We start from the raw sequence: 14,348 nt of genomic DNA on the forward strand, positions 1-14,348 counted from the left end.
GGAAGCCCTAATATGTGAGGGTGTTCATATAGTAGGCCGTCCGTGGTGCAAAGTACCTGATGGTAAATTGCTGGGTGTGGAATGCTTCATCACAGCATCTGTCTGACAGGGATGTATTCAATCTTTGAACTCCCTAAATCTTAAAATTCCGCTCGCTGCTTCTTTTTATTTGCGATTGTCATTAATATGAATATCATAGTCGTTATAATGATGCCTCTTGGTTCAGTCAATCCAGAGCATACATATTCATCTAGTTGGGTTTGTATGGTAGCTGGGGTTGGGAGGGAAGGGACAGAAATACGAGAATCTAGAGAGGCATCTCTATCAATCATGGGGCGATATATTCCCTGCACAATATAATTTATCACCCATCCAAAATACTCACTTATGTCTCCATTTTACATAGGCATGCTTGCATATGTATTGTACAACTTTATATGAACATTTGAACAAATCTATGTTATGTCACGCTTTGCTGGATTCATAAATTGACTTCTTTGGCTAAATACTGAATAGTTTCTGGCTTAATATTGACAGGGGCAACTTTTGTAATAAATCGTGTAAACTTCAGACCTACTGGATTCACAGAGCTCCTTCCAGTTTATATAATTGATTTTTATGTGGCTGAAGACACCACCTGAGCTTGACATCATCTTGATGAAGACAAAGTTTCCTGGAGAACATGGCCAATGTTTATTGAAAACAGGGATGGTGTCTGAAAGATGCAGGCAGACATACATATGGCTCAGTTCACAACTTCCACATGGCTATAACCTGGTTTAATCAGTAGCTCATCCAATTTTGTGTTGCCTCCAGCATGGTCAGGTTGGTGGTTCCGGATGAGTGGAAGTCAAAGCCTGACTTTCTTACATTCCCTATTTGCATCCAGGGATCAGGTTAGGTTTAAAGAAATTATTTATTGGTGCAGGAATAACACTCAATCAATATTATCAATTTAATATCTGATCTTGGAGCAGCGTAGTGCTGCTGGATTTGTGCTTGCTGTTTGCCTAAAGGAGAAAAAGTTCATGTTCTTTCACACTCCTCTTCCTTCCTCGACTTTTTTTGGCATAGTTTACAACAAGTCTTGGATTTAGTTCTTAGAGGCGCCTTCACATGATTTTCCGAATTTCCAACATTGGCTACTGGTTGGTTCTATTATCAGTATGCAGGTAATTCAAAGCCTTTGCATGGCAAGAAATGTCGAGAAAATGCATTTAGGTTTGCTCTTTTTGCATGAGGCGTTTACACTCTTGTTTTAGTTGTACACATAAATGTGCATGTACATGTATACTAGCATGTGCATGCACACATACATGTAGAGACAATATAGAACATTATCATACTTGTAGATATACTTATTTATGTATGTACACACACACACACACACATACACAACGTTGAAGCAGGGAAAGAGGCTCAGCTATAGAGGATCAAACTTGGTTGCCATGGCTGAGTGAGAGAGAGAGAGAGAGAGAGAGAGAGAGAGAGTCCACGGGAGGCTGCGTTTGCCTATGGGACAAAGTACACCAAATAGAAAGGACAGGGGGAGTCAGCCTAGCTCAAGGTCGAGATGGTGAGCTGCCTTCTTCTGTTGGTTGTAAAAGCAAACTAAGAAAGGAGGAGGGGGCCAAAAGGCTGGAGGTGCGACTGAGGGTTGTTAGACTAGTAGCTGATGACCTAGAGCTGAGGCGAACGCCTGTTGCTACCTGGAAACCCAAACTACGCTTAAATTTTAGATAAGGTGGGGGGACTGAGCGGAGCTAGCGAGAGAAGTGTGGGCTAAGAGGAGGTGAGCATTGAGCAAGGAGTTGAGCGAAGGAGCAGAGAAACTCAGCGAGGAGCTGGAGATGGGCAAGGAGCGAGTACCTAGAGGTGGAAGAGGAGCGGAGCAAGGGGGGAGAGAGAGAGAGAGAGAGAGAGTTATAATGTAATAATAATGACAAGAAAAACTAATTTATTTTAAGAGGAATGTGGCAAAGGGACACACACACACACACACACACAGTTATAATGTAATAATAATGACAAGAAAAAATAATTTATTTCAAGGGGAATGTGGCAAAGGGACACACACACACACACACAGAGTTATAGAGCAATAACAATGATAAGAAAAAGTAATCATGCAAACATATCTACTTCATGTTTTTAAGACCAAACCCATCAGCATGGGGTACTTGCAACGCAAACTCTTTATTTGAATGGGAAAGTGATATATATATATATATATATATATATATGAGAGAGAGAGAGAGAGAGAGAGAGAGAGAGCGAATGTCATAGTGCAATAATATGGACAAAAACAATTAATGGTTTATTTGATAGTGCATACAAAAGGTATAGAGAATGTGGTGGGAAGAGAGAGAGAGAGAGAGAGAGAGAAAGAGAGAGAGAGAGAGAGAGAGAGAGAGAGAGTCTAGTGCCATAACATTGATGAGGAAGGCTAATAATCTATTTCAATAGGTGTGTCTGCGCGTGCATGCACGTACACACGTGTATGCATTTGTGAGTGCATGTGTGTGTGTGCATGCATGCATGCGCACGCACGTGCGCACATGTGTGTGTGTAAAGAGAGAGAGAGAGAGAGAGAGAGAGAGACTACAAGAGGCCTCGCGGGCCTATGAGACAAAGTGCAAAACCAAAAGGTAACTCATATTAGCCACCACTAGGGGCTGAAGCAAAGGCTCGCTAAGGCCCTTGTTGAATGCTAAAGTTCTAAGCTAGTGGGCAAAATAGTAGAGTAGCAAAATATTTCAGAAGAGTATCAGGTGCTCTCAGAGCTAACGTCCCTAGTATATTCTCAAGTTCCATATATCCAGGTAACCTGGTGGCTCTTTGATGAGATGTGAGGAGCTCTTGTATCTGTGTCTATTGAGTTGTCCCTCGATGCGGTGGAGGACGTGGTCTCCTCGATCTCTAGATCTGATGGGCTACGTCAAGAGTGATGCCTCGTCTCTGATGGTCACCTTTGAGAAGGCATGAAATAGACCGAACTACGATCGTGCGTGCTCTAGTCCCTCTCCGTGTCGCATGTGGAGTGCTTGTCTCTCGTCTAGTAGCATCGTGGTGGGGACTCCTACTACTAGTCTATGATGCTCTCATCACATCAAGCTCCTCTCCCGCAACCTCACCGGTAGCTGACTCATATGCATAGAAATCTGTAACAATCTTGGTTTATTTTGATAGTGCAATCTCGGTGTCCTGTGGCATCAGTCCCTACTGCTCTCGATTCTATCACATCAATATATCTCTCTGTTGTCACATCTCAATCGAATAGAGCCCAACACAAACATGGTCGGGAAAACGGATCAGCCACGTAAGTGGACCAAAGCCATGCCCCTCTTGAAAGAGGTAGTGATATTGCCCTCGGATCTCATAGTAGACTGGGCAAACACATAGAAAGTGCTCCTTTGTCTCGATCTCCTCCATCCAGCATAGTGTGCAGATCCTCTGCTATCTGGGTATGCCTACACCTCTCCCTACCTCGATCCGCATAACTGATGTGACGAGAATCGCAACTGACTGATGGTGATATTCAATGCATGTGAGACTCTCCTATTCTCAACGTACTCAGGTCTGATGAGATGAGACCATCATCCGAAGCCCTCGGGAAGTGGGTAGAACTGGATCTTGGTGGAAAACTCCTCTCCCCCCCAAGCCCTAGATGCATGTAGCTGGAGGAGGTCCAACCATATGATACAATTGATCTCGTCTCGTGGGATCATCTCGGGCGGTGCATCCATATTGTACTGAAAGAGGGGAATTCTGTCTATCTAAATGCGGTGACTACCAAACCAAGTAGATACCTGTGCGTACCATGCTATATCAACACCGCTCTGCTAGTCGCCTGGAAGACTCTAATGCTAGTCTTGGTAATCTCCAGTGGGGTAAGGCCAAGACTCTGTGGAGGAAAGTCATTGTTTGAAAGATAGCATCAACATGGAGAGGGGTCATGGCAAACTCTGCATGTATGATCTGATGGGGGCTGAGGGCTTGCTCCGAATCATCCTGGATCCCATAATCACCTATAGCCTCTCAAATCTCTCCCACTCTAGCCACTGAAATATCACACCCCCAAAAAGGTGCTACATACATCGCAGTCGGTCTCACCAGTGTGTCGAAAAGCCAACCCTTTGTTGGAGGGTCCTAGAAGCACCATTTCTCACGTGAGTCGTGCCATACCTGCATGGGTCATCATGAAACCTGGTCCATTGAACACAACCCCCAAGTATGTGTAAGATTGCACTATCTCGACTGGCTCGTCTCAACATGTGAAGCTATGGCGACCGGATACTGCTCGGGAGGTGTTGAAGATCATAAACTTAGTTTTCCCAAGGTTAACTAATCGAGTCTCTCTCTCTACAGAACATCTCCAAAGCCTCTAGATATTTTTGCAATCCCTCTACTGAGGATGATATGAGGACAATATCATCTACATAGAACATTATCTACACCATCAAGTCAACTAGGAGTGAATCCTCTCCACCTAGGTCGTCTCCAAAGAAAGTGATCTCATCGATATAGAGCCCAAAGAGAGTCGATGAAAGGAGGCAACCTTATTTCACTCTGATAGTGCTCTCAACCCAATCTGATAGACCTCTGGGCAACATACCCTCACTCTGACGGACTCATATAGACTTATAACCCTCCAAATCATGATCTCTAGGAGTTGCAACTCCTATAACCTCCTGATCACGTGAGAACGTGGGACAGTATCAAATGCCTTACGAAAGTCTATCAAGCAAGTGTAGACTTTCTGATGCCTCAACTTCGCCTCCTTAATGATAGCCCTCAAGGTGAAACTGTGGTCCAGGGTGTAATGATGTCTCTGAAAACCTGCCTGTCCAACAAGAGCTTGCTACACGTGACCTTTCTGTGTGGCTACTTATCTCCCTCTCTAGTACTGACCCATATATCTTAGCTAGAGTGTGGCCAATCATAAGAGTGTGGTAGTTCACATTGTCCATGGAATCACCTGCCTTGTGTATCGGTATCGGTACTATGGTGGTGGTACTCCAAGTAGGCGAGAAGCCATGGCATACGACATGGTTGAATAGCTGTGCTAGGATTGGGGTCAAGACCTCTTGTCAGAGAGAGAGAGAGAGAGAGAGAGAGAGAGAGAGTATGCTCACCATTTTTACACAACGCTCTCCAAAAGATGCTCACTAAAAAAATGCACCCCACTATTAAGAAACTCTAGATACAACGTGCATTCAAGGAGTATTTTAAAAACCCCTTACCTATGAATATTGCTTGGATAAAAGTATCCCTTTTTCTATACAAACTTATGGATTTTTTTTAAAGTTCAATTAAAAAACCCCATAAGTAAATACATTTCTGTAAATTTACCTAAAATGTTTAAATTAAAAAGGCCCTCCATTTGAACCCACGTTGTATACTTACATATTTTTGGTGAACCCCTCGAGTAGAAGCCATATGACCAAGAATTTTATTATTATGAGAGAGATACAAAAAGAATGGAATTGGACTATTTAGAGGACAAAGAGAGGCTAGTGCAAGTGGCTTCCACAGATAAAGTCTTGATCTCATTAGGACATGGGTCCGGTTCAAACAAGGACAATGATACTTGTATGGCGCAAGACTTTTTTCCAAGGCATGCCTAGACCAAAAAACACAAATGAGCCAGCAGTTAGTACAACACATGCATACCTATTTCCCAGGCCTAGTGTGGGAAACAAAAGAAAGAGTGAAAATTTAACTCTTAAACAAAGATAGAGAAAGATGATGATTTTAATAAAAAGCTATCCCAAAAAAGCGCAAAAGGTAAAGTTGTGTCAAATTTGGATGAAAAGGCAAGTGAGAAATGCAAAGGACAACATGTAGTTTACTAGTCTCTTAACAAGTTTGGAGTAGGGGAATGTGCCCAATTTCCACTCCTAAGAATAAATACTTTGTGGTTTTCAAAAGTAAAATGCATCTACATATTCCTCTAAGTAAAGGCTTAGCAAACCCTAGCCGATCGTTTGGATTATGCAAAAGTCTCTCTCTCTCTCTCTCTCTCTCTCTCTCTCTCTCTCTCTCTCTCTCTCTCTCTTGTGTGCATGTGCACGTGCGGGTGCACATATACATGCATGCACACACACGAAGGTACACATATAGACAGAAGCAGGTAATACAAGGTTTTAGATAATTAGCAAGAGAGAATTTAAATGAACATGGGAAATTCCTCTTTGTTTTACATCGATGAATGTAGGCTTGAGATTTTTTGGGGTGTTTGGGGTGTTTGACCGGTAATACTACAGGATTCTCAACAATCTCCAAGTTTTTTTTATAATGATTGGTCCAAATCTCAAGTTTTGAAGGATGAAAAGAGAAAGAGAGAGAGAGAGAGAGAGAGAGAGAGAGAGAGAGAGATCAATGTCTGCAAAAGACCTCACAGATCTATGAGACAAAGTACAACATCAAAAAAGCAATTGACTGCATCTAGATAACAAGAGAAACACAGGAGTGCAACAGGACTCGGCTCCTCTCGAGTTGTTATAGGGCATAACTGTATTCTAATTAACATCAATTTAAGACTCAAACTCTTTGGGTTTAGATTTAAACTCCCTAATTAGTGCATGTCCATCTTGATAAACCGCCCATTTTCCTGCTTTGCGTGCTTCATTAGAAAAAAGCGGAGCTCATTTTGGGGTCCTATAAAGAAATTCATGATTTTCTAATTTTCTTGACTCGAAATTAAGAATTTCTAGAGTGAGAAGCACAAATTTATATGGTCGAGCATTTAGTTGGAGATATAAATCGTGAAACAGATAAACTGACATTTTGAAATTCCCACTCGAGCGTTTTTTAGTGTCACAAATGCTATATCCAAGGACCCCAAATATCTTTCTACTATTTTGGTGTGGAATTTGGTGGTTTTGACATCACCATTGTGTCTGGAGCAGGAGAAAACCCCCAAAATGACTTTTGAATCACTAAATTTGGCCTCTCGGAGGGGTCAGAACGACTAGAATAGGTGCCTAATAGGAGTGTGCTTAAGAAAGCGATTTAGGCACTTGATCTAGGGCCAAGTGTTCAAATTTCTTTCTTAAGCACATTCTTATCAAGCACCTCTTTTCGCCATTTTGACCTCTCTGGAAAGACATTTATTACACACTAAAAAATGCTCGAGCGGGAACTTCAAAATTATGTCAATTTATATATTTTGGGGTTTGGTATAGCATTTATGACACACTAGAAAACAAGAGCGGGAACTTCAAAATGTTATGTGTTGAGCATCTCTAGAGAGATTAAGTCTTTGTTTTTTTTTTAAGAAAAGAATTTCCAACGTAACGTTGGCCTCTCTCTCATTGGAGGATCTCTATTTTTTGTCTAATCTAAAAGGCCCCAAAATGAGCTCCGTTATTTCCTAATGCCTTTACTATGGCGAGTTTATTATTTCTTTTTTTAAGTTGGGTCAGATTGAGCTCCTCAGATATCCAAATCTTTTAGTCCCCCAACTTCTGTGTTTGTCTCAAAATCTTAACTCTGTTCACCCTACCTCTGAAGCAGACTTGTGCTTGTGTGCCACTTTGACTGATTTTGCATAGATAATTCTCGTCCCATTCAACTTGTGGTGTTTCCTTCTTAAGGCATGTGATTATATCATCTATGTCTTCCTCTTCATCATCATGAAGACATCCATCTTTCAAACCCCCAACGCATAAGATCATTTTGGTTATTCATCCTAGATTATTGCTCTAACTTTCACTTCCATATAAAGATCAACCTTATTCACTTTGCTATTTACATCAACAATCTTCTCTTGCTCCATATATTTCACTTGAGTGATAACCATGTCGGCACTATAAAAACCACTTGTGGGGTCGGTGGAGATGCATTACATTTTTGTAGTACCTCATGGATGACTTCTTGCTTTCTACTACCCTCCATAACATCAACTCTCCTTTCTAAGAAGCTTGAGATCTCAAACTTTAATCTCTAGATAATAAATACGATCCTGTGGATTTGAAATAGTCTATATCTTTTGATAAGTTCTTGCATTACGAGTTGGGCCAAAATACTCAAAAGTTGAGTAAGAAATCCTAAATTGCGAGGTCGAGGTAGCAAACAACTTTAGCTTGGCAGGCTCCATGCTGCCCTGCATAAATCTGCCTACCCCAATGCTAGTCCTAGCCTCCAAGTTGGGCCAAGGCTTCAGCCCCAATGCGGGGTGCGGGTTGGGAACTTTGAGTGTTGGAGTTGACCTAGAACTAAAAGAAGGGTTTTGAGCTGAACTGAAAGAACGTTAGAGTTGACCTAGAACTGAAAGAAGGGTTTTGAGCTGAACTAAAAGCCATATCGACAGTGCCAATAGTTTTGTAATTCCTTGATCCTCAAAGTCTAGAACAGTTTCCTATTGAGATTCAGCTATACGCCAATATCTTATCCATCCACTAATTTTTAGTCAAGACTTCTTCGAGACACTAATAGATTCTAATATATATGGTGTTCTCAAATGCAACGCCCAGAGAAGGCTTGTTTCCTCATATTAGAATTCTTTGGGGAAAGAAGCATACTGCCTCCCCGCCTACACTATCATATTGATATATTTACTTGCTCGTTCTTAGGAAATGTCAAAAACTTCCTTTCCAACATATACCTTGTCAATTTAAATTCATTTACTTTTGTATCTTGAGGTGCTTGAGATGCATACGCTATCGTTTTCAAATCATATACTTCCACCTCTCTAGCTTAATATTTTCCTCCTCCAACTTTCTTCTTAACATTAAAAAAAATCATTATTTTCAAACAAAGGAATGTTTACTCAAATTACAATTCTCATGAAGCATATGCTAGCTATGGTACTTTACTTTTGTTTCAATGACTCATTCTAAACGTGGGAAATAATTCCTATAGTGGCATCTTGTGATAGCCTTGATAGGCATACGCGTAGTTATCATGAGGACATAGACGATTATTGAGAGGTGATATGTGGTTGTCTAGAGGACGTTCAACAAGAATTGATGTAAATGCAATTCCAATTTTGTAAAGACTTTAGTGTGTGCTATAGTGAAGTTCCACGTGTAAGTTTTTTAAATTAAAAAAACTAAGGGCGTGTACAGAGTATGGCTGAACAAGCTCGAGGGTGTCGATGCATGGGAAGCGTGCAAAAGCTATAAGGTGAGTGTGTCAAGTTCGAATGTATGAGATGATGCAACTCTTTGCGTTACCAAAATTTCACAAAGCACAATATTGGACGAGTAATGATTAGCATACCAGTTTGACGACGTCCTCAGATTGAGTTGCATGGCAAGCTCCTCTCCAAAAGTGCCCACAACTTCCTTTGGGCGTTCCAAAGCTTGCGAAATCTATCGACGACATTTCCTGCCCTTCTTCGCACTCTAGCCTCACTTCTGGCTTCGCTCCCTCTCCCTGCCACACCTCTAATGGTGGTGGATAGTCTTCTCCAATGCTAGCGCATATCGTGCCTACCGATCGCTTCACCACCTTTATCCCCCTCGGATCGCCTCCCATCTCCTCGAATAATACTAAGAGATTCCGCTTTGGCTTGATCCATTCTCGGGGAATATGATACCTGTATCACTCTGCACAGATGATGTACTCGCACCCAAAAAACTAATCCTTACGACAAAAGCAGCAAAAAATATTGACAGATGTGATAGTCTGTTATAGAAGGAGTTACCATCTTTGCGAAGGCTCCAAACAATTATCCACGGGTGCGCAGAATGAAGGCCAAAACCTTCCAATACTTTTCCCATTTACCCAGGCCTGGCCTTTTCCCATGGTGATCAGATCCAGAGAAATCGGTGAAGTACCCTCTGGAGAGTTGAATTCTGTCTGAAAAACGACCACAACGATGTGTTAGAGGGTTAGTCGTTGAAATATCAAGTTCACCAAGAGACTCTACTCGAGGTTTACCACTTCTACATCTCTTGACCCACCACTGAATAGCAGAATGGTATTGTTTAACAAAAGATACAGACGCATGTTACAAATGCACCTAGTACTTGGCATTTATTCGGAGTAACCATAGAACATCAGTAGTGTGTACGTTGACTCATAATGTGTTACTCTAACGTTAGTCGTGATAATTAACAGAGAAGAAAGCAATTATCCACCCAGTATGGCATCGAGGAGATGATAGCTAATTTTAATTTGAGCGTGAATGTGGTACACAATGTTTCTTTTAGAAAGTTACAAATTTTTTGTAATGGCCATATTGAATTTTCCATTACTATAGGGAATTACAGGGTACACATTGTGTTGTGGAGGCTTATATGTCCCAAAGTTATGGCCAGTAAATGTAAGTCTAAGTGAGGGCCTATGCTCTTTCATTCACTAAGTACGTGGATTGCTAAAGGTTCAAGACACCGCAACTGATTATTTGATCTAATTTGAATGGATATAACTAAGTGATTACTTAGATTGATTAAATTAATGTCATGATTAATCATATTAGTTCTCTAGTTGATTGACTGGTCTCTCCTCTCTTTCCCCCTTTCTCTCTCTTTGTACTTCTCTCTTTCTCCCCCCCTTTCTTTCTCCCTCCTATACCTAGAATCCATTAGTTGAGTGTGCTATTTCCTTCTGTTAGGTGATTAATTAGATTAATTAATTTAGCTTGAGATTCTTTTCAGGACCACACAGTAAGTGCAACTCTACAATTCTTACAGGAAGTGGAAGGTCATGAAACTGTTTCAAAGTGTTTTCAATCATATAGCATACTGGAACGAGTCTTACATAGTTACCCATCATTTCAGAATATACACTTCAACATCAGTCTCACTTGGTATGAACCAGTCAATAAGTCACCTTCCTGCTAGATAAAGTGAACAAATTCTCGCAGGTTGATAGGTCCTGCACAGGATTACGGAGTTGGTTACCTTATACCAAATTAATGATTGGTTTTGCGGAGGAGCTGCAGCTGAAGTCCAGTTCACGTTTTGACTTCCTCTTTCAGAATATATGCTTAAATTCTCTCCTTTTAATCCTACCTGTAACATTTGGCACCAAGCATGTTAGGAGTTGTCATTTGCATACTTTGTAATCAACTGATTATGTCATGATAAAATGCCAACTCTCTCAACAGGTTTCCCTTCATATGCATTACAAAGCACCTTTTGCAAATAGATAGGACAAATAGAATGTTTGCAGTGGTGCAAAAATACTCCCACAGAAACATCAAAGTTTGATGGTTTTGCAAACATTTTGAGGGCTTTAAGAGAGATTCTGGCAAATGGATTAAATTGGTCTCATGAATTGTAATTTATGTGTGCATGTGTGTAGCATGTATCCACTGCTTGGAAGAAATATTGGGCAATGAGAGGTCTCACCTGGTGTATCCATGATTGAGAAGATAAGTTCAATTTTCCATCTTTCAGGCCCTTTATTGTAACAGAACCTTCTATGCCAACACCTCGAACATGATCAGGCCTTACTGCAGTCTTCCGAAATTCAAGCATGCAAATATTGTCAGCTGGTCTTAAGATGCTAGAGTATTAACCAATGCAGTTAGCGTGTGCAATATTGCATTGACTAAATCTTGTTTTTTCAATTAAAAAAAGTGTTGTATATAGTTCTAGCAGGGAGAAAAGTATGAAGCCAACAAACCTTATTTGTAAGCTCAAACATTGTAAACTTATATAAGGAGCATGAGAGTAGTAATTCAGTTTTACTTGAAGGACCATATAAATCTACATCTCTGGACGCTAATGATGGTGGGTTGTCCATTCTGTAGAAGGTTATGGTCACCTGAGGTGGAACTTGTGCCTTTTGCAATAACACTGCTTTCAGTGCCACCAGCATTCAAATCACAAGCCCCAGTTTCTTGGTAAGAGTCTGTTAAGGATGCATTTGCAGGAATTTGTGATGCCAAAGGGGGAGAAGGATCCTACTGGTACCTATCTCGACAATGCGGAATTTCCATTCGAGCGACTTATAGGCAACTCAAAATTTTGATACATATTCTTGTTTGGGAAAAACATTTAATTTCAACACCCCCCACCGCCCCTCCCTCCATTTGCACGAATTCTTGTATTTGATCCAGAGTAACCCAAGGTTTAATAAGATTCCCCATGTATGGCGTCACAAATCTTGACAATCTAAACAAAGAATAATATTAGGGTGAATATCCAAATGATGGAAGAAGGAAAGAAACGTGGGCCTCCTAATCCAGCCTATGAACTGCCAAGTATGAGAGACTTATGATAAGTCCTGTGTGATACGAGTTCCCCTCGTCCTTATCTTATTATGAGCTTGGTTGAGTAAATGCATTATGCACATAGACATTCTAGATGTAGATATGGACGTAAGTTACTCTATTTCATCATGCTTCCTTTATAGTTGCAACAGCAGTTCAATCATTGATAAATGTATAGTCATCCTCATTCATCACCCATGTAAAGGTCAAATGCCCTGTATGCATTTGGCCCCTAAGCCAGGCATCTATAAATCATGATTTTGAAGACAATTTTCTGTGGATGATGTATTTCCCCTCTTGTTTGAAATTTCCACCCATTTTTGCTTCTCCAAGAAGAAGACATCGAGAGGGGATAGCATTTTTTGCAATTCCTTGGTAGTAAGTGCGATAATTTATTCACTCTAGTGGGTATAAGAGGTGTAGTAGGGGTGCTGTATTACTATCACCAATTGCCTGAGAAGACGTTCGGTGATCGTTAGAGATGGTATTTTCCTTAAGGCTGAAGTACTGTATGCAATTACTTAGCTATAGGAGGCTGAAGTACTGTATGCTACCCTCATATTCATCTCCAACTCACCCAAGGCTATGTGCTGCCTTTTGGCTCCTTGATTGAAGATCTACTGGATGATGATTTTTGGATTGTTGAAGGGGATTTCAACATGCTTGATTTTTTAAAACACAAAAGATACATGTGTTGTGTATTTAGAGCATGAGTTTGGGCGTGTTCCTGGATTCATCTAGATATGTACTTGAATTTTTAAAACACAAAAGATTCAACACTGAGAGACATCTTCTGGGGAACTTCATGTTTGCAGTGGTAACACATTGCTTTAGATAAATTTAACTTTCCTATTCTCCCTCCTCCTCTCTTGGTCAGCAAACCCACACACCAGAAGAATGTATAGAAACGAAGTCCAGGAAACACACAATGCTAAACTGAATCTTGCTCCTTTTCATGTGCAGACAATGTATTGCTCCAAAGATAGACATAACCTGATACAAAACTGTGCACGACGTGCCACCATCTAGCAGCCAAGGTACTGCCTAGATGTGGATCCCTGGCACCTTCAGAAGTTCCTTCTACCTCCTCCTAGCACCTTCAATCCTCTGTCAGCCTATGCGCTTCTATGGAGCTTCAGCGGGCTGCTTAGATGCCACACAAGCAGGCTTCCTTGCTTCTCTGCAAGGCAGCCAACGCTGAGGCACTGCACACCTCCTCCTTGACCTGCTACTGCTTTTGGATGCAGCCCACGTGTGAGGCATAAGCTGAGCTTGATTCCTGGCCTCCCTGCTGCTCTGGTATGCAGCCAAATATGAGGATCTCTGTGAATGAATGCCTCCTATTCTGGTTGGCCAGACTAGGAGGCTTTCAGCACACTAGACTGAAAAAAACTAGCAGATGGATGGGTTGCTTTCACAAACGTCTGTCCAGCAGCAGCCCCTCTCTGGAAAAAAGCAGTCAAAAGGGAATAGAGCATGGCAAAGTATGTGTAGAAGCTCCTGCCATAAAGGGTGGGTAGACCTTGCCATGGCCATGATTGCAAGGAAAAGAAGTTTTGATTGGGTGATGATTGGGGAGCCAGGAGATGGGCGAGATGAAGAGATCCGTGATTAGGCATGCCAGATAGGGAAGACGGGGGTGCTCATTTGCCCGTTTGTGAAAGGGTCGCACCAGCAGCAGGCTTTTCCATTAGGGAGACAAGCATCTTGGACTTGGTGTTCAGATGGTTGTAAAACCCCTCGTCAGTATTGCCTGTAAAAAGGTCATACTTTTCTACAGAATGCACCTATAGCATCCACTGTACCTGCACTACCATGCACCTGCTGTGATCAATCAATCTTGATACTACTGACATGCCACATGGTAGGCACCACCACCATACTGCTGCCATGCTGGGGACTGCTGGTCCCGACCTGTTGCCACAGATATGCGACTGGGACAGTCCGTACTCCGCATCTGTCTTGTCTGCTCCCTTTAGTCTGCCGACTAGAGACTCCAGGCTCTATTTACAGCCCTACACGTGGGTCCTTTTCCCTACCACCTTGGACCTATCAACAGCCTTCCATGAGCATTTAGATGCTGCCCATGTGGCAACTCTCTGCTCTTTCTCAGATCTATCCCCGTGGCAGCTTTCTCATCTCCCCACATGGCTTCCCTCAGATCCCAAACATGTTGTTG

General features: G+C 41.7%; 1 protein-coding gene across 1 annotated transcript in view; it reads right to left on the reverse strand.

Annotated features, from left to right (window-relative positions):
• Positions 1-5,379: 5,379 nt before the first annotated feature.
• The window catches only part of LOC147891258 (beta-galactosidase 2-like), a 55,761-nt gene continuing 46,792 nt past the window's right edge, over positions 5,380-14,348 (reverse strand). Inside the window, exons 15-19 of the mRNA XM_087389189.1 lie at positions 11,304-11,414; positions 10,854-10,964; positions 9,653-9,807; positions 9,226-9,544; positions 5,380-5,623 (exon numbers count right to left, since the gene is read on the reverse strand). Coding sequence (XP_087245315.1) covers positions 5,492-5,623; positions 9,226-9,544; positions 9,653-9,807; positions 10,854-10,964; positions 11,304-11,414 — 828 coding nt within the window. The 3' untranslated portion in view covers positions 5,380-5,491. The remainder of the gene's footprint in view (positions 5,624-9,225; positions 9,545-9,652; positions 9,808-10,853; positions 10,965-11,303; positions 11,415-14,348) is intronic.

Source organism: Dipteris shenzhenensis, chromosome 18 (genome assembly GCF_047967505.1).
Source record: "Dipteris shenzhenensis isolate YYH24624 ecotype China chromosome 18, Dip_SZ_1.0, whole genome shotgun sequence".
NCBI classification, from domain to species: Eukaryota; Viridiplantae; Streptophyta; class Polypodiopsida; order Gleicheniales; family Dipteridaceae; genus Dipteris; species Dipteris shenzhenensis.